This window comes from Apium graveolens, unplaced genomic scaffold (assembly GCF_009905375.1).
Source record: "Apium graveolens cultivar Ventura unplaced genomic scaffold, ASM990537v1 ctg3969, whole genome shotgun sequence".
Classification (NCBI taxonomy): Eukaryota; Viridiplantae; Streptophyta; class Magnoliopsida; order Apiales; family Apiaceae; genus Apium; species Apium graveolens.
In genome coordinates, this window is record NW_027418347.1 from 60,261 (window position 1) to 81,986 (window position 21,726).

Below are 21,726 nucleotides of genomic sequence, written 5' to 3' on the forward strand. Positions count from 1 at the left end.
AAATTCCTATGCTGAAGAATCCTGCTAAGGTGGAAGTTATTCTGAAAGGAAGATGCTTATGCTATAATGAAAACTCTTCACATCCTAAGGTTATCAGACTTGGTGATGGACTTGAAAGAACATCCATTCAAGCTCTCAGAACAACCATTTATCAAATTGGTGATAGTAAAGAAGAAGAACTGATGCAGGTCAAAAAACAGTTAGCTGAAGTTATGAGGAAAGCTGAAGATAATCTGATAAATGATTTTGTTAAGAATCATTATGGATTCAGATTGATTTAGTGATGTTGGTAAAACTGGATGTTTTGCAAGTTTTAATTAATAGTCTTATTAAACTCATATTGCTTTTGAACTTAAATATTTTTGACATCATCAAATGTATTAACTTGTACATTCTTGCATAATTTACTAGTTGGGGGAGATTGTTGGATATATTTGAGATGTCATGTCTAATATATTTCATGTTTAGTTTTCAGATCTTAACATACAGGAAATATCAGTTCTTACTGGAATCAGGACTTACTGGAAGTCAGGACTTAAGGATATCAGCACTTAGATTATCAGAAGATAATATTAGAAGATGGATATCAGAACTTAAGTACTGGAGGACTAACAGTTAAGGAAGGAAGCTGATTTACAGAAAAGAAGATCGAGACTAATACAGAAGAAGATATGCATGGAAAGAGTTAGAGGACTAGAAATATTATATAAGATATCTGATTGATATATTTTAGGAGACATAATTATATTCCATATCCATTAGAAGTTATCTTGTAACTGTGTGTCTATATAAATACAGACACAGGTTTACACTATATGTGTTACGATCATCGAGAAGATCATACATTGTAACCTAACAGCTCTCGTGATATTTGTTCATCACTGAGAGAGGACAGTTCCATTGTAACATAGTTTATTATATCGAATATATATGTTTTCTGTTACTTGTGTTCTAAATCGATTTGATTGTATTCTACACTGTATTCAACCCTCTTCTACGGTATACATTATTAAGTTTTAAGAGTATCTGATAAGTAGATCATACGTATTACATTAAAAATTAATGAATTAAGAAGATTAGCTTTCATTCCGATGTACGGGTTCCCATTAATATTCAAATATACTGAAAATATAATTTATCAAATCATATAATAAATTTAATTTATTTTATAAATATATAATAATATAGATTTATAATACAAATAAATAAAATATTGAGAAAGAAGCTGTGTTTATAGCTTAGCAGCAAAACCCGTGGTGTAGAGGATAACAGGACTATACCTAGTAATTTAATAATTTAATAATTATATAAGACTATTTTTTTTTTACTTTTAATAACCAAATAAAAAAATAACCGTTAAATCAAATTATATACCGCCATTTCGGTTATTATGATTTAATATAAATAACTAAAATCATGAGCATGTATGTATTCCTTGGCCCAATCGTCTGACCAAGTTTGGTGTAATATCTTGCACAAATCTATCATTTTATTAATGTGTATGACATTATTTAATTGATAATTTAATATATATAATTATATTTGATTACTCAAAATATTATATTTGTATACTTTATTTAATTCATGGTGCACTCGATCTAAATTTTGTGAAATTATCAATTTCAAAAGTATGTGGATATGCAATTTAAATTTTTAAACTATTGTATTTGAAAAGTTTTTTAAAATATCCATAACATTTAATATTATTTAGTTATGAATTTTTCAAAAATTAATAATATATGATTCAGATTTCAAATAATTTTGAAATCTTGTAATATTTAATGCAAAATCTAGGAAAAAAACAGTTAAGAATTTAGTAAATTATTTATTATGGAAGATTTTATGAATCTATAAATTTCACTAAATTTGTATGATATAATTTAAAGCCGACTTTGATCTACTCTACATACATTCTACTAGAATCATAAATACTAAATGAGTAATAATATAATAAAACTTATAAAATATTAATAAAATATTTCAAATTTAATTTAAAAATAGAATATAGCCCTCTAGCGATATGTGCATAATAAATTAGATACCAAGAATAAACTTGATAGTTTTCTTTCTCTAATTTTTTAAATTTGAAATATATTTTGAAAACATGATAATATTTGAATTTTGAAAAACTACGATTTGACATAATTTATAGAACTTTACAATGGTATGATTTCTCAATTAATTTTACAAAATATACATGAAAATTTTAAAAATATAATTTTGTTTTATAATTAATATTCTTTCAAATTCATATTCAAATTACAACATAGAAAAATTCAAAGAAAAATTCAAATAAATATACACACTTAATCACCAAGAAAATGCCACAAGGGATAACCATCTATGGTAACCATCACACTTCAAAATTCCAATCAACTATCTAAAATTTGTCCACGTGTACGCCTCACAATTTTCATAACAAAAGTTAGTGATCCATGTGACCTCTAACTGAGCAATCAGAATTCGAGATATTATTCCTCTAGGACTATAAATATCAGATGAAAATAGCACAATCAATCATATTATTTCATAATTGAGCTTTTACAGCATATGATATCAATCATATCATTTCCTTTCAATTTTCGCTAGGCTCGAGATCTGTTAAACCGGCCGCAAAGGGGAAGAAAGCTCCGACCAGCAAGCCCAAATCTGCCAAAAATGTTTCTCGTCCTCATTTTATGGTACAACGTACATCTCTCTCTCTCTCTATTATGATATCAATTTGTTTTTAATGTTTTTAATTTGATGATTTATCAATTGAATTTTGGTTTGAAATGTTGAATTGCAGATGATCAAGGACGCTCTATTAGCATTGAATGAGAAAGGAGGCTCGAGTCCTTATGCGATCCGTAAATACATCGAGGAGAAGCAGAAGTCTTTATTGCCAGCTAATTTTCGAAAGCTTCTTTGTCAGCAATTGAAGAACTCTGCTGCAAAAGGAAAGCTGATCAAGGTGAAGGCCTCGTATAAGTTAGCGGACACTGTTAAGAAGGCTGTGAGTGCAATGAAAATAGGTGAACATGCAAAAAACAATGAAGATGCTGCTCCGCCTGCTCCGCCTGTGAAAGATGGTACGTGCTGTGAAGGCTGGTGCTGCTAAGCCGAAGAAAGCAGCTGTTGCTAAGAACGCCAAGAAGTCTGCTGATGCTGCTGCTGCTGTTGCTCCTTCTCCCGTTAAGAAAGCAAACAAGGCCGGAGCTTGAGTAGGGCTAGAGTAGTATGTATAGGTTAATGAGATTGTAAAATGTTTTACATTTTGATATTGGTTGGATTGTGAAGCAAATTCTAGTGGAATCAATATATATTTAAAGTTTTAAGAACGGACTGATATTAGTGTTTATTATAAATTTGCATCTTTTTTCTGAATTGTTATTGTCCTGGTGCCATGGCTGTGCTTCATTACTAGTTTAATTGACTTTACCATAAGCAATTGTTATATGAAGAACAAGCCCGTAGCTTCACCTTGCAATCATTTTGTTTTGGGCTAATCCCAACTTAATGGCGAAATCATAGCATCAAATTCCAACTTTTGCCATGCCATTTTTTTGATGAGCCATTTAAACAAACTGCCAAATACTCACTATACTATGAAAACGTGTATGGCCAAAATTTAGAAGTCGAACACTTCGAGGGGGTTTTTTATAAGACACACATTTACAATTACAATTTTGCACTACTCGAAGTAACTCCAAATGCATATAATTCTTTCACTAAATTTAGTAGAGAAAAATGTTTGTTGTATTTAGTCACTGGAGTTACTATAATAATAGTAGATTTATAGTTTTTCAATCAAAGTATGCAATTACAAAAATTCCACTCCTACATTAAATACATTATAAGTACGACTCTTACTAGTAAAATACAATGCCAAAGTCATAGCTTCTCAACAATAAAGTGGTTGGGAGGTAAGCAAATTTCATTTTTTTGTCGGTAATCAATGAATTCATTGATAAATTGTATTCAGAATATAATTAACAAAGATAGAGCATATCTTTCGTTCAAAAATTATTTATCATCTAACTGAAGGTCATGCATACATGTACCCGGAAATTTAAATAATAAAACCTTAATATCTGAAGTATTCAAACCCACAAAAAGGCCTGGTTAAAACCTCCAAAAGTAAAAATCAATGGGAAAAAAGATGAAGGAGTAAAAAGAGTTCCCTGCTCAAATTACATTCTATACACTTCAAATAAAACTAGTGTCTTCAGCTAGAGGCAAAAATTGCTAGTGTCATCAAAATTTGTAGTTAAGTTACATTGTACTCCGAAATCCTTGGCTATATGGTTGTGCTTTAAAATTTGAAACTCTTCCATTATCGAGAAGTGCACCATATCATCAAAATTGTAGCAAAATTGTCTTGTACTCTTGTAGCTAATCATTTTAGAGTCTTATAATAGAACACTCATTTATATTTTTTTCAAACATCCTTAAAATGACAACAAAATAAATAAGGATAATATTTTAGAATAAAAAATATTATATCTGATCAAATGTGTAATCTAACCAAAGAAAAATTTAGTTAGACACAAATTAACACACGATTGCCTCTAAAAAGCCAAAATTATGCGATTAATAAGCCACCCATAAAAGCTACACTAACAAACCATTAATGGCACAAAACCCTCTTAAAGGTAACATACTTATATTATATTATCAAATTAATACAAACTGTTTATGCTCTTTATAAGAGATCATTTTGTCATATTAGCCACAAGATGTATATATCTATAATAATACAGGAGTCATGTTTAGCCTCTTACATTATTTTTCAGTTTCAACACACAGTTATGTATAAAAAATGATAAAAATAACCATTTTTTAAATTAGTCAAAATAATCATTTCGAAAAAAGTGGTCAATTTTTAGCCAATTGGATACTTCACCAAATGGATATAACAATTTATATAAGATACATTACTAGTAGTTGGATGTTTCATATATACCATATGTTATTGACAGTTGGGTATCTCATGTATATTGCCCATTGTGTATCCCAAAGGTTATTGGCCAAAATTCTGAAACTAGTAATTTATGATTAATTCTTCATGGCGATGATGGATAAAAAAGGTATTCCTTGGACATTTCTATATTATTTTTATTAGTAGTCTATTATTCGGTCATGTTTTTTTCCATGAAACATTTCTTAATTTGAGAATAAATAGAGACACGAAATGCATCTTTCTAGTTTTTGCCCACATCTATACTATACTATAATAACCGAAATGTGATATAATTAGTAGTTTGGTTAACCCCTCATTTTGGTTATCACTTTTCATCAAGACCGTCGGATCTTTTTAATCAAATAATCAGAGTCGTTAGATTCAAATACTAAAAAATACACTCCACAAGTTCTGGGGTTCGAATCCCATTAACAACATATATTTATATTATTATTTATAAAGATACATATAAGTTTTCATATTCGAATCTCACCAACAACAAACATTAACATTATTATTTATGAATAAGATCTCATCAATCATATATACTATTTGAACTTAACTTAAAATTATACATAATGAAATTATAATTATATAATCATTATTTAGTAATTAATTATATATATATAATTTTAATAAAATTATATAAAATTGAAATAAAAATATATAAATACTAACCAAAAACCGTGCATCGCACGGGCCGTAAGCTAGTTTTTATAAGACGCACTTTTTTAATTACAATTTTGGGCTACTCGGAGTAACTCCAAATACATATAGTTCATTCTGTAAACAACTAGAGAAAAATGCCTATTGTATTTGCTAACTGGAGTTACATGTATAATATAGTATATTATAATGGTAAATTTATAATTTTTCAATCAAATTATATAATTACAAAAATGCTACTCGTACATTTATATTAAAAATATTTGTTATCTCATTTAAGTTAGGTATGCGTAAATATTATAAATATTAAGATGAATTTAATATATCTTTTTATATTCATTATTTATTTAATTTTTATTATCAAAAAGTACCTTATTAGCAAAGTGAAAGAAAAGGTTGTGATTATTTTTTTTATTTAATTATTATTGTTACATCCCATATCGATAGAAAAAGTATTACGATTTTATAAGTATTAAATATATTATAAGTACAACTTTTATAATAAAATATAACTCCAAAGTCATACTTTCTCAATACTAAAGTGGTTGGGAGGTTAGCAAGTTTCTACTTATATCGTATTACCAAACTAATACAAACTATTTATGCTTTTATAAGAGATCATTTTTTTATCATGTAAAGGACAAGATGTATATATCTATGATAATACCTCTATGATAATACCGGAGGAGTCGTGTTTATCCTATTATATTATTTTTTCAGTTTCAATCAAGTTAGTATATAGAAAAATGGCAGAAATAACCATTTTTTTAAAATTAATCAAAATAAACATTTCGTAAAAAATGGTCAATTTAAGTCGATTGGATATTTTACTGACAATTAGGTATCCAAAAATATATAGGATTCTTTTCTGGTAGTTGGATATTTCATATATGGGATATTCCATTAATAGTTAGGTATCTCATGTATAGTGTCGGTTGGGTATCATAAAGGATAAAATTAGCCAAAATTCTGCACCGATAATTCTTGTTTTATTTTATATAGAAATTGGGTAATCTTGTACTTCACCCTAGTATATACTAGATTATAGTCTATCGATTTCTATAACAAGAACATAACAATAGCTAATGTATATTAGATTGATTGCTAGCTCTTTTTTGGACTAGACTGTGGTGAGTTGTTGGGTTCGGTATGTATTCGATTGTGGGTCCGTAATTTTTTTTATGATTGTATGTGTAAAATTAAGTTTAAAATCATAATTTGGTTGAAATTATATATATTTTTATTTAATGATTTACTAATTGAATTTTGGTTTGAAATGTTGAAATGATCAATGATGCTTTGCTAGCATTAAAGGAGAAAGGAGATTCAAGAACTTACGCAATTAGTAAATATATTGAGGAGAAGCGGATGGCACTTTGCCAATGGATATCGGTAAGATACTAGGAATTGAAGTAATCTGCTGCAAAAGGAAAGCTCTTCAAGGTTCAGGCTTCGTACAAGTTATCGGACGCTATTAATAAAAAAAAGGTGAAGGTTTTTAAGATCCTAATTGCTAAGAAGAAAGTGGAGTAGGTGAAGAAAACTGGTATTGCTGCTTCTAAGCCTGCAAAGAAATCGGAGTCTCTCATGTGAAGAAACCATCCGGTTACAAAGCAGCCTAAGTCCAACAAGTCTCCGGTGAAAAAAGCTAAAAAGGCTGTGACAAAAATAAGGTTAACAGTGGTTTTGGTTTGTGATGTGGTTTTTTATGTATTGTTGGAATTATGTTTCAGAATTGTAACTAAAATATTGATTAGATAATTTTGTTTTAATATTGATTTATTAATGTAGAAATATTTATAATTGATTAGGCTATTCATGTGACACTAGTCAAGTAAGTTTGTCTATTATAAATATTTATATAATGAGAATTGTGTTGAATAAAGTTATAAGTTTGTACCAAATATTATATCCCTTTCCCTCTTGTATTGAAAATAACATGATGTATAAACTAGTGTTTATTTTGAAATGCGTTTTTTTATATTGGTGATCAGTGTGGTAGAAGCTATATATAAGGTTGTGGAATGTTTTATATTTTGTCATGGATGTCTTCAAGCAAATTAGTGGTGAAATGATACATTCCTCCGTTGTGAACAAATAGAAATGGGACCGAAGTTAAATGTATCTTTCTAGTTTCTGTCCATATTTTGATATAAAATTCCTAAGATTCTACTAAGTGTTTAAGAATATGAAATAGATAAAGGTGTCCAAAATATAAGTATGTACAATGAAAATTTCTTAGCTCTCGTATAATTTTAAACGACTATAACACCCAAAATTATAAGCTTTTTGTAAAAGCCACTAATTACGTGATATACTCCTAACACATACTTCTCCTTTTGTGATTGACTTGCTGAATATATGTTTATATATGGTAAAAAAAAGTTCTTCTTTACCTGAAGAAATATTCTTGTATATCTTTTATCTTGAAAAATAATTACATGCATTCTTATTTGGTGTTTAATGGTATCTGTAATCTAAATACGTAACAACAACTCTATTGAGAATATAAGTGTAAGCTTATATTAATGGGGACTTTTCAACTGGACTTTCTTGACATCCGGTTAACATAAAAGCTTTTGGACCGAGAAAATTTATGATTAATTCTTCATGGCGATGATGGATACGAAAGGTATTCCTAGGACATTTCTCTATTATTTATATTAGTAGTCTATTAGTCGGTCATGTTCTTTTATCACGGGCAAATTACGTAATTTGAGCATAAATAGAAATAGGAAATGTATCTTTCTAGTTTTTTCCCACATATTAAAATCAAATATTAGTAGATTTGATTAATAAAAAACCCAGGGATCTGCTACTGACTTGTTTTTGTATATAATCATATACATCTAATTCCCCGTTATCTTTTCAAAGAGTAGGAAATGGATAAAGGTGTCTAGAACATGACCATATAGCCATATATGTTTGTAGAAAATTTTAAGTTGCAAGTAGTTCACTTAACGTGATATACTCTAAAATATATTCTTCTCCCTTAGTATGATTCACTTACCGTACATCTTTCATATATAAAGGTATATTCTTCATATTAAATAAATGCATTGTTTTGGTGTATTTTGATAGATACTCATATAAAAGGAAGTCCTAGATATCTGGGGACAACTAGAACATTTTAGGGAAAGTAACAAATAGTGTAGAAGTGTGGAATTAGAGGTAAGCAAAAAAACCAAAAAACTGAAACCGGATCAAAAAACCGAAAATCCAAAATAAATAAAATCGAAACCGACAAAAAATTAAAAAAAAAATTGTAACTGAGCCGAAGGGATGGAATGGTTTGATATCGTTACAGTTTTACCCCTGTACCCGAACCCAAAAATCATACTGCTTATATTAATTTTAAAATTATTAAAATACATTTATACATGTATTTATTTATTCTATATATAAATGAGTATATCAAACTTATACCATTGTTATATTAGAATTTAAAAAAAGTTCTGGATAAGATAGTTCGTAGTTTATAGACCATGAATCTTTGGTTTAAAAATGCTAATACTATTAAGGCATTTGCAGAGCTGCAGTAGTATTAATAGTAATATATATCCCACAATAAACATCATGTATGTGATCTATTAAAGTGTTTTTTTAGTTACTCAAAATTAGTATAATCTCATATCGGTGCTAGATTAGTCCATTATTGTTGATGTGTAAAAAATATAATAACTGCAAGCGCACAGTGTTTAGTTGTAGAAATCACATATCGAGCCACGAAGACTATAAATTTTCAAAACCCTAACAATTTAAATCAGGAAAACTAGATAATAAGATTTGGGAGGTGTTTCAAATAAGCTAATTAGAAAATAAATCAAATAATATGGAAAACCTCGGAATCTGAATCGATTAATCAATCACAATTAACATCAACAATCCCTAAAATCAATTCTCTTTTTTTCACAAAAATAATATGTATCAATTAACGAGATAATAATATACTATAAAACTTGTTATCTAACAATAACCCATCAATATTTCATGGAGCAAGTATAGGCTATGAAAATAAATCCGGTAACAATAATATATCAAAATCATTTTATCAATTGAATAATTAAGCACCAAGAAAAATTTATGAGAGTTAATTAATAGGAACGAGAAGATATCAAAGCAATTAATTTAACTTTATCTTCATCCTAGGGAACAAATTTAGCTACACGTGATAAAAAGATAAGTAAAACAAAAAACTAACAAAATTCTAGCTCTAAATTGATGTTCTAGGTGTTGGAAGTGTAAAATACAAGAAAAGATACATATATATAGGGAAAATATGAGGGCTTGAGTCTTGGAATATCAAATCATGCTTAGGATATATTTCCTTCTTTTCATTTTTCTTCTCCAGCATGTATTCGATATTTCCTCCAATTCCTTTGACTTCAAGAATAGTCAACCTCCTTCCTTATTTGCACCTTTTACGGCTCAAATTCGGATTTTATTAATTTTCCTACAAAACTAAATAAAATAATTTATTTATTAACAAAATTACGAAAAAAAAATAAAATAGGTAATAAAAAAATGCTAAATATGGACCTATCAATTGTGAATCTCCTGGGAGGTTACTTTTACAATGGTAATTATTTATGTAATAATGCAATAGCACTTATATACCATCAGAGATGGGGTTAACCGGCTATGCAATATTTAATAGTATTCTTTTTTGTTTTAAAATGAAATCTCAAAAGGTAAAATGGCACTAATAATATTTTCAGCACTATATTAAACAAATAAATTTTAAAGAAATAAAAACTAAAAAAACTGTAACAGATAAACGGTTAACCGAACCGAAAATAACCGTTCCGGGCAGTTTAATTACGGTTAATAACTAGAAATCGAACCGACATACATGGTTTAATAACGATTTTTGGTAAAAACCAAGCCAACGAACCATGCACACCTCTACGTGGAATGTTCTCATATTGGTTTGCTTTGGGTTTTTTCTCAACAGTACTAAGGCGATGATTTAAGTACGATATCATTGTTGTGTTGGTCGACTTGCAAAGTATAGAAACAACGAGTATTAACTACAAGAATATAAACCTAAATACAACTGCATAAATTCAACCAGTCTTAATTCGACCGAATCCGGTCGAATTTATGATCAACCTGAATGTTTGATCGGGCACGGCTAAATACAATCGCCAGCGGTCGAATTTAAATTCGGTTGAAATAGTGTAGTTGAATTTAGTAATAAATTCGACCAGTATATTTTTGCGGCCGAATTTAGTCTTATCAAAAAATGGAGGGAATTTTCCCTCCAACTAAATTAGTTTACGCTCCTAAATTCAATTGCTAGCGGTCAAATTTAGCCTTACCTAATGGAGTTATATTTTCCCGCTTTTTTTGTTTGAATTTTCTCAAATGGCAAAAAAATAACCAAATATAAAATAAAAAAAATCAGTTGAAATAAATTAATTGATTACAAGCGATTGTATTTAGTAAACGAAAAAAATAAAAAATAAAATTTTAAAAAATCAAAACATAAAATTTGGAATAAACACTAGTTAGCTATATTAGTAAAACTGAAACTTGATTATTAAAATGATAAACCAAATAAAATTATTTTGATGTGAAATTTTGGTTATAGTACTAATTTATATATCTATTGACATCCATACAGTTGATCGTTGAAAAATATTTTAAAAAAAATCGAACACCAATTTTGGAATAAACAAGAGTTAGTTGTATTAGTCAAACTGAAGCATGACTTTTAAAATGACAAACCAAATAAAATTATTTTGATGTAAAATTTTAATTATATCACTAATAGATATGTATATATATATATATATATTTTGACATCCATACCCTTGGATCGTTGTAAAATATTTTAAAAAAAATCGAAACACCAATTCAGGATTAAACACTAGTTAGTTGTACTAGTCAAACTGTAACTTGACTTTTAAAATGACAAGCCAAATAAATTTATTTTGATTTTAAATTTTGGTTATATCACTCATATATATATATATATATATATATATCGACATCCATATGGTTGGGTCTTTGAAAAATATTTTAAAAAAAATCTAAACACCAATTCTGGAATAAACAGCAGTTAGTTGTACTAGTTATAGTGAAGCTTGACTGTTAAAATGACAAACCAAATAAATTTATTTTGATATGAAATTTTGGTTATATCACCAATATATATATCTATTGACATCCATACAGTTGGATCATTGAAAAATATTTTAAAAAATATCGAAACGCCAATTCTGGAATAAAAACTACTTAGTTGTACTAGTCAAACTGAAATTGACTGTTAAAATGGCAAACCAAATAAAATTATTTTGATATAAAATTTTGGTTATATCACTCATATATATCTATTGACATCCATACGGTTGGATTGTTAAAAAATATTTTTAAAAAAATCGAAACACTAATTCCGGAATAAACACCAATTAGTTGTACTAGTTAAACAGAAGCTTGACTGTTAAAATGACAAACCAAAAAAAAATTATTTTGATATAAAATTTTGGTTATATCGCTCATATATATCTATTGACATTCATACGGTTGGATCATTGAAAAATATTTTAAAAAATATCAAAACACCAATTCTAGAATAAACACTAGTTAGTTGGACTAGTCAAACTGAAATTGACTGTTAAAATGGCAAACCAAAAATATTATTTTGATGTAAAATTTTGGTTATATCACTCATATATATATATCTATTGACATCCATACGGTTGGATCATTGAATTTTTTTTTGAAAAATATCGAAACACCAATTCTGAAATAAACACTAGTTAGTTGTACTAGTCAAACTGAAATTGACTGTTAAAACGGCAAACTAAATAAAATTATTTTTATGTAAAATTTTGGTTATATCACATATATATATACATATATATATATATATTGACATCCATATGGTTGGATCATTAAAAAATAATTTTAAAAAAATTGAAACACCAATTCTGGAATAAACATCAATTAGTTGTACTAGTCAAATTGAAACTTGACTATTAACATGGCAAACCAAATAAAATTATTTTGATATGAAATTTTAGTTATATCACTAATATATATATATATATATATATATATATATATATATATATATAAATTGACATCCATACGATTGGATTATTGAAAAATATTTTTTTTAAATCGAAACACCATTTTCTAGAATAAACACTAGTTTGTTGTACTAGTCAAACTCAAGTTTGACTATTAAAATGGCAAACCAAATAAAATTATTTTGATATTAAATTTTGGTTATATTACTAATATATATATATATAAATTAACATCCATACGGTTGGATTGTTAAAAAATATTTTTTTAAAATCGAAACACCATTTCTAGAATAAACACTAGTTTGCTTTACTAGTCAAACTTAAGCTTGACTATTAAAATGGAAAACCAAATCAAAATATTTTGATATAAAATTTTGGTTATATCACTATTATATATATAAATTGACATCTATACGGGTGGATTGTTGAAATATATATATATATATATATATATATATCTTTTGACATTCATATGGTTGGATCGTTGAAAAATATTTTAAGAAAAATCGAAAACACTAATTGTGGAATAAACACTAGTTAGTTGTACTAGTCAAATTGAAACTTGACTGTTAAAATGACAAATCAAATAAAATTATTTTCGTATGTAAATTTGGCTATATCACTAATATATATAAATATATATACACATCCATTCTGTTGGATCGAAAAATATTTTTTTAAAAAAATTAAAATACCAATTCTAGTTAGTTGTACTAGTCAAACTGATAAAATTTATGATAAAATTTACCAAAATCATAATTTTATATTTTAATTAAAATTAAGTTGTTAAGATATATTTATATATTATAATATTTTTTAAGTAAAAACTTAAATAATTATTATATTTATGTCCTAAAATTAAAAAAGGAATTATATATTACAATCAATTCAATTTATTAAAAAAAATCAATTCGATGAGGAGTAAATTATATGTTTAATGGGCCAGGGCCTACATGGACAAGCTGGGAAAGCATTAGTAATTTACAAATCAAGCCCATTCAAAAGGCTACATATTCTATGTCTCAATAAAACCCTAATTTAGCAGCAGCTTCTCTCTCTTCTCTCTCTCTCTCCTCTATCCCCCTTTCTCTCTGGTTGCATATTCTAATTATATATACACTAACTATGGGCAAAGATGATTAATGCTATTTTTTTGACACCTCTTGTATGAGAAAAGCCTTTACTTTTCCTTGAGCACGTTCAACAACACTCTGAGCCATATTTTTTTATTTGATTTTTGGTTATTTATTTGATTTATAATGTTGATGTATATATGAATTATACGTATGCGAGTACAATTGAAGGCAGTCTCTTTTACTCTCCTTATGAATTTGAAATGGTATATGGATCGATTAGTAGCTTTTGTGTTTTGATGAGACTATTTGGTTCGGTGATTGATGTAGTTTTTTAATTTAGTTGTATGCTTATATATGGATATTTGGATGGTTTTTCCAATTTGATTTTATGCGATTATTGTTATGTGTTTTGAGGATGTTGATGGTTTACAATTTGACTCATCGCCTTATTACTAAGATTTCTTTCAACAAGCTAAGTAATGTTTTTAGGAGAGGTGCCTTTGCTGTTGTGTTTTCCGGACTGTGATAAATTTTTTTGCTGAATTGGAATGGCGCTAACGATTTGGTTGGCCAGTGTTGGGAAGTAATACTTCCAGTGAGTTTATCGGTCATAAAGGTTTCATAATTCACGGTGTCATTCAGTCAATTGTTTCAATAGTATCAGATTATAGTTCTTCACGCTCTCGCTTTGCTTCTCGAAATTCAAGAGTCTAGGTCTATTTAGCCGGATTTTTTAAGCTTGCCGGAATCTGGAATTTTTACGATTCCGATGAGATTTTTTTAATAAACCGGTGTTTGTTTATTCAGTCTGGATGGGGTTGAATTTAATATCTTATAATTGACAAGATACGGTCGAGTTTAATAATTGGGCGGGCTTTTTAAAATATTTCAAACATTTTAATTATTTTGGTGGGATTTTCAATTTTAAGTGAAAAATCAATTTCGACCGACGTCGATTGAATTTGATCGGTCGAATTTAACGGTCGTATTTAACCAGTTGTATTTAGATGGTCGTATTTAGACTAAATACAACCGAATATTAAATATCACTTCCATATGTACGACTGGGTCCAAAACCGGTCGTATACGACCGGTTTTGGACCGGTTGTAATTAGCCGTTTTTCTTGTTGTGATTGGAAGCTGTAGAGTTGGTCACTTCAGCAAAACCTCTCTTCAATCAATGGAAAAATGCTCAAGATAAAACCTTTGACACATCTCTTTGGTTCTTGACACCAGTGGATGGTGCGTAGCATTAGACCGTACCAGATGAAAATATGATTAAACTAAATACTGACACGGCACTATTTACAGCTTCTTATTATTTTAATTTTTCTAGAGTGGCTCGAGATTATGTAAGTGGACTGATTGAGGCTATAGAATGATACAAGCAAGGCAACATTTTATCAGAAGTGGCCACAGATTTCAACTTATCATACATGTAGGAATGGGCACGGGGGCACTTCGAGGTCGGGGAGTTGTGTCCCCGCCCCCAATCCCGATCTCAAAAACCGCGTTGAACCCCGATCCCTTCCCCGAACGGGGAACGGGGATCCTCACGGGTTTTCAGGGAATTTAAATTTTTAATTAAAAAATAATAATGTTATTTTATATTTTATATTTTATATTTTTTAAAAAAATAAAATACTAATTGATCACATGTAAATATATTGATATTATCTCATATTTTTAATATCAAATTATATCAAAATTTTATATAATACAAATAAACGGCAATTTTTAAATTATACAAATATATTATATTATATTATAATGTAAAATTAAATATTGATCAATAAATTATAGATTATTTTAAATTCAAATAATATTATAAAATTTATCTATTTTTAATAATTAATTAGTATTATATATTATTTATTTATATACACAATCGGGGTCGGGGATCGGGGCGAGGAAACACTCATCCCCAATCCCGCCTTGATCACCGAAATCTTCATAAAATTCTCCATCATCCCCGCCCTGCCCCTAAAAAATCCTTGAATCCCGACCTGAACGAGGCGGGGTGAATGTCCATCCCTACATACATGAGTGTAAGGAGGTCTTGATGGAGTTTAAAGAACTTAAGGTGGCATTAAACTTTGTAAAACACTCTGTGAATCAAGTAGTTTATTATTTAGCAAGACTTACTCATTCGATAGTTGATTGTGTTTTGCGAGTGGATAATGCACACTCGGATTTAATTAACATATGTTCAAATATTTAATTATTAATAAGATTTTAGTTTCTTGGAAAAGAGGATATTATGCATAGTTTGACCTAACAGAACCCGGATATGGTCTTTTCAATAGGGAGTTAATTACTTTCGATTTCAAAATAAAAAATGAACAATTCTCATCAAGCATTTTAATCTTCATTTGTACGATTATCGAATATAATCTATCTATCTATTTAATAAATATATATACATATACATATATATACATACATATATATACATTTATATATATACATATACATCTATATATATATTACTGCTTAGCTAGGTTTCTTTATACCATTTACAAAATTACTCATTACCCTTAGTGTAATGAAATATATTAAAAATGTTGATATTAAGTGGGGTCGAACCAATGACATGGCATTTCACATGTTGCCATGTTCAACCATTTAGACTACAGAAAATTTTTTACCATTTTAAAACACATTTACTACATTCTCAATTGACCATCACACCATAAAACTCTCTTTAAAGAAAACTGAAATTAATAAAATCTGAAAAGGTTTAAAAATTTCTCTGTTTTTAATATTTAAAATTGTATGTTTATTTAAACGATTAGGATCCAAAATAATTTATATATGAAATATAGATTATGTGTTATATCTACGAGTATGAATTTTGAGTCTTATATTAAATTAATAATTTGACCCTATATTTATATTAATGTTAAAATATTAATATTTAAAAGGGTTGAACATATGATTTTCATGTGCCTGTAAAATTAAATTAACAGATTTAAATACTGAACAAAAATAATTTTATAATATTTCGTAAATTCATCACCTCATTTACTATATTTATAGTATGAATTACGATTTAGTTAATATAAGATTACTATAATATTTTTGTATATATTAGTAACTAAATTATATGTAATACATATGATCGTGACATGTACCTATTAGGATTCGATTTATACAAAAAAATTAATAGCATATATTTAGTTAATATCTATATTATACATGCATATATTAAATCGACTATTTCCATTGGAAGTCAAAATATATAACTAGAATAAAAACATCAATTTAAAAGGACTTAAAAATATATTTTATTGAACACTATATCGACTTTCAAATTATATAATTACATAAAAACCCCACTTTTACGGCCAGCATATCGACCATCACCATTATAACCTCTATCATTTTATGAAAATAATTAATTAGGCAGAGATTTCACTACAACAAATTTAAAATTGGGAGACACTCCTTGTATAACGCTTTTTTACATGTTCTATGCAATAAGATCACTTATGTAGCATTTACTGTAAAAACGTTGTGCAAGATATTAAAAGCAAAATTAAAAAATTAAGAAATAATTATAAGAAAGTGTAACATAGCGTTTCTTCGGCGAGTGCGATCTAAGTTGCAAGTTATATAGCGTTTAGATAAAGGCTACATAAGTAAGTGTATTATAAGTAATAATTATTACTTTCTATTATTGTTTAAAAACTTAAAAAACACTTTTAAAAGCGCTGTTATAGAAATTATATTTTTATTATTATTAATGAGGTAGGATGTATACGAACTTCTATTCTATCTTTATTCACAGCCCAAAGCATTTTATTCACAGCCCAAAGCATTTAACCTGCTCTCCTGTCTAAATCTAATCGATTTTGAGTTCTACAAAATTTCTTTTCGCTTCCCTAGGGTTAAGATGTGCGGTGATCGTAGTTATTCACTGCATCAATCTGGAGCGGATAGATTGTACAGAGTGCAATTGCAGGTGTCCAGAAAAATTGGAGCCATCTGATGTCATTATGGAGCACTCTGCACTACAAGAAAACAAGGCTAAATACAACCGGGGTCAAATTCAACCCCTTTCGGTTGAATTTAAGGGGTGCGGCTAAATTTAACCGCATGCGGTCGTATTTAATTACGGTCGTATTTATGAGGTCGAATTTAGCAACAAATGTGACCGTATGCGGTTGAATTTAGACGTACTCCTAAATTCAACCGCATTCGGTCGAATTTAGCCTTACCAAAAAAATGAGTGTACAGTTGAATTTAGAAGTACTCTTAAATTCAACCGTATTCGGTCGAATTTAGCCTTTCCAAAAAAAAGAGGGAAATTTTCCCGCCAGCGTTTTTTTTGACACTCCTAAATTCAACCGCATTCGGTCGAATTTAGCCTTTCCAAAAAAAAGAGGGAAATTTTCCCGCCAGCGTTTTTTTTGACACTCCTAAATTCAACCGTTTTCGGTCGAATTTGATATTTTGAAATGACGGGAAATTTCCTGAACTTTTAAAACATTGGTTGTAAAAGTGGGGGAAATTTCCCGCTTTTTTAAAAATTGTAATTTTAGTAGAAATCAATTGTATTTATCTATTATGAATGCATTCGGTAATATTAATTATTTTCGGAATTTAATTTTTTTTAAATAAATTTTTTAAGTAACTTATTAACTTTGTACAAGTTATTTGCGAACCGAGCTTTTCACGAAACAAATATTAAGATTTATATATATTTTAGTAATAAGATATAAATTTTAGAAAAAAAATAACGTATTTGGTTTGCTATTTTAACAGTCAATCAGTAGTTTGACCAGTACTTTTTGTTACTGCTTAGTCCCCAACTAATTTTTTGTTTTTTTAAAAAAAATATTTATGAATAGTCCAACCGTAAGGATGTCAAGATCTATACATTTTAGTGATATGATAAAAGTTTTAAAAAAAAATAATTGTATTTGGTTTGCTATTTTAACAGTCAACTAGTAGTTTGACCAGTTATCCTTACTAGTGTTTAGTCCCGTACCGATGTTTCTATTTTTTAAAAAATGTTTATGAATGATCCAATCGTAAATATGTCAAGATCTATATATTTAAATAATATGATAAAATTGTTAGAAAAAAATAAATATATTTGGTTTGTTATTTTAACAGTCAACTAGTAGTTTGACCAGTTATTCTTACTAGTGTTTAGTCCCGTACCGATATTTCGATTTTTTACAAAATTTTTATGAATGATCCAACCGTAAGGATGTCAAGATCTATATATTTTAGTGATATGATAAAAAATTTAGAAAAAAAAAATATATTTGGTTTGTTATTTTAATAGTCAACTAGTAGTTTGACCAATACTTCTTACTAGTGTTTAGTCTCATACCGATGTTTCGATTTTGTACAAAAAAATTATGTATGATCCAACCGTAAGGATGTCGAGATCTATATATTTTAATGATATGATAAAAAATTTAGAAAAAAATAAATATATTTGGTTTGTTATTTTAACAGTCAACTAGTAGTTTGACCAATACTTTTACTAGTGTTTAGTCTCATACCGATGTTTTGATTTTTTACAAAATGTTTATGAATGATCCAACTGTAAGGATGTCAAAATCTATATATTTTAATGATATGATAAAATTTTTGGAAAAAAATAAATGTATTTGGTTTGCTATTTTAACAGTCAACTAGTAGTTTGACCAGTTATTCTTACTAGTGTTTAGTCCCGTACCGATGTTTCGATTTTTTAAAAAATGTTTATGAATCATACAACCGTAAGGATGTCAAGATATATATATTTTAATGATATGATATAAAATTTAGAAAAAAATAAATGTATTTGGTTTTCCTATTTTAACAGTCAACTAGTAGTTTGACCAATACTTCTTATTAGTGTTTAGTCTCGTACCGATGTTTCGATTTTTTACAAATTTTTTATGAATGATCCAACCGTAAGGATGTCAAGATCTATATATTTTAATGATATGATAACATTTTTAGAAAAAAATAAATGTATTTGGTTTGCTATTTTAAGAGTCAACTAGTAGTTTGACCAGTTATTCTTACTAGTGTTTAGTCCCGTACCGATGTTTCGATTTTTTAAAAAATGTTTATGAATCATCCAACCATAAGGATGTCAAGATCTATATATTTTAATGATATGATAAAAAATTTAGAAAAAAATAAAAGTATTTGGTTTGTTATTTTAACAGTCAACTAGTAGTTTGACCAATACTTCTTACTAGTGTTTAGTCTCGTACCGATGTTTCGATTTTTTACAAAATTTTTATGAATGATCCAACCATAAGGATGTCAAGATATATATATTTTAGTGATATGATAAAAATTTTATAAAAAAATAAATGTATTTGGTTTGTTATTTTAACATTCAACTAGTAATTTGACCAATACTTCTTACTGGTGTTTAGTCTCATATCGATGTTTCAATTTTTTACAAAATATTTATGTATGATCCAACCGTAAGGATATCAAGATCTATATATTTTAGTGATATGATAAAAAATTTATAAAAAAATAAATGTATTTGGTTTGTTATTTTAATAGTCAACTAGTAGTTTGACAAATACTTCTTACTAGTGTTGAGTCTCATACCAATGTTTCGATTTTTTACAAAATGTTTATGTATGATCCAACCGTAAGGATGTCAAGATCTATATATTTTAATGATATGATAAAATTTTTAGAAAAAAATAAATGTATTTGATTTGCTATTTTAACAGTCAACTAGTAGTTTGACTAGTTATTCTTACTAGTGTTTAGTCCCGTACCGATGTTTCAATTTTTTAAAAACTGTTTATGAATGACCCAACCGTAAAGATGTCAAGATCTATATAATTTATTGATATGATAATTTTTTTAGAGAAAAATAAATGTATTTTAATCATTAGATCTCGATAATTTTAACAAATAAAGTATAATTAAGTATAATTCTAAATTTCACCGTACACTCTTGTTAATGGAATTTATCATAAAATCGATCAAATTTTTTTTAAATAAAATAATGAGTTATAACAAATTACAATATTTTTTTGGAAATAAATTATAATCCTAAATTGTACGGCAAACTATTTTCGGTGGTTTATATGTTAAATCAACCAAAATCTTCATTTTATTTGTTTAGTACAATAACTAGTTGTTAAATATATATTCTAATAATTATAATAATATATTATTTTATAATCAAATGATTAAATAATCATAGTATTATAATTTTAATTTTCATAATGTAAAACAAAGTGAAACAAATATAAATTGACACTCCTAAATACAACCGATGACAGTTAAATTTAGTGCCATGTCAGCGATCCGCGTGATTTAGATCCAACGCACCAAATTCAACCACTTAAAAAATAATCTAAAGGTTGATTATGCATTTTATAAAACTAAACTATTAATGAACTAAAATAAAACCCACCCCGCCCCAGCCCCCCACCCCACCCCACCCCACCCCTCCCCCTTTTTCCCTCCCCCGCCCAGCCCCGCCCCTGCTCCTTTCCCCTTTTTTTCGGCTTATTTCTTTCTTTTTCCGGTCAACCTCCTTTTCATCATTTACCAATCCCCTTCTCTTCTATTTTTCTACAACTCATATAAACACGCGCATCCCAAAATCCATCTTTTATCTTTATTTTCCGAACAAAAAATTAGGTGGGTCTTTGAAATTTTGTGTTTTAATTTCGTTTTTGATTATGAGTTTGTGTTTAGGAAAGTTGGAGGAGTATGTATATGAAAATTTCGAAGTGCAAACTTGAAATTTGTGTAAAATTGAATTTGGTATGATTTTTTATTCATTATTTTTTTCTTGATAATTGTTTTATGTTAATATAATTGTTGATAATCAATTGTATACGTTATTAGCTTTGTTTTGTGATATTAAGCGTCGAATTTCACAAAGATTAATATGATTTTGAATTTGGCCGGAAAAGTTACCATTTTGATCGGAAAATGAATTATATCATTGATATGTTATTGTTGGGGTCATTTTGGGATTGTGGGAACGATGTAGACTAATTTGATGTGTAAA

At 28.0% G+C, this 21,726-nt stretch overlaps 1 protein-coding gene and 1 non-coding gene across 2 annotated transcripts; both read left to right on the top strand.

The window, feature by feature from the left end:
- Positions 1-2,545: 2,545 nt before the first annotated feature.
- On the top strand, positions 2,546-3,314 carry LOC141701507 (histone H1-like). Its single transcript, XM_074505148.1, has 2 exons — positions 2,546-2,681; positions 2,789-3,314. The coding sequence occupies exons 1-2, from the start codon at positions 2,679-2,681 to the stop codon at positions 3,098-3,100; spliced, it is 315 nt and encodes a 104-aa protein (XP_074361249.1). The 5' UTR covers positions 2,546-2,678; the 3' UTR covers positions 3,101-3,314.
- A 10,459-nt stretch (positions 3,315-13,773) lies between these two features.
- LOC141701510 (small nucleolar RNA snoR1) lies at positions 13,774-13,863 on the top strand. Its single transcript, XR_012566800.1, has one exon. It is a non-coding gene; the product is annotated as a small nucleolar RNA snoR1 (small nucleolar RNA).
- The last annotated feature ends 7,863 nt before the right edge of the window (positions 13,864-21,726 follow it).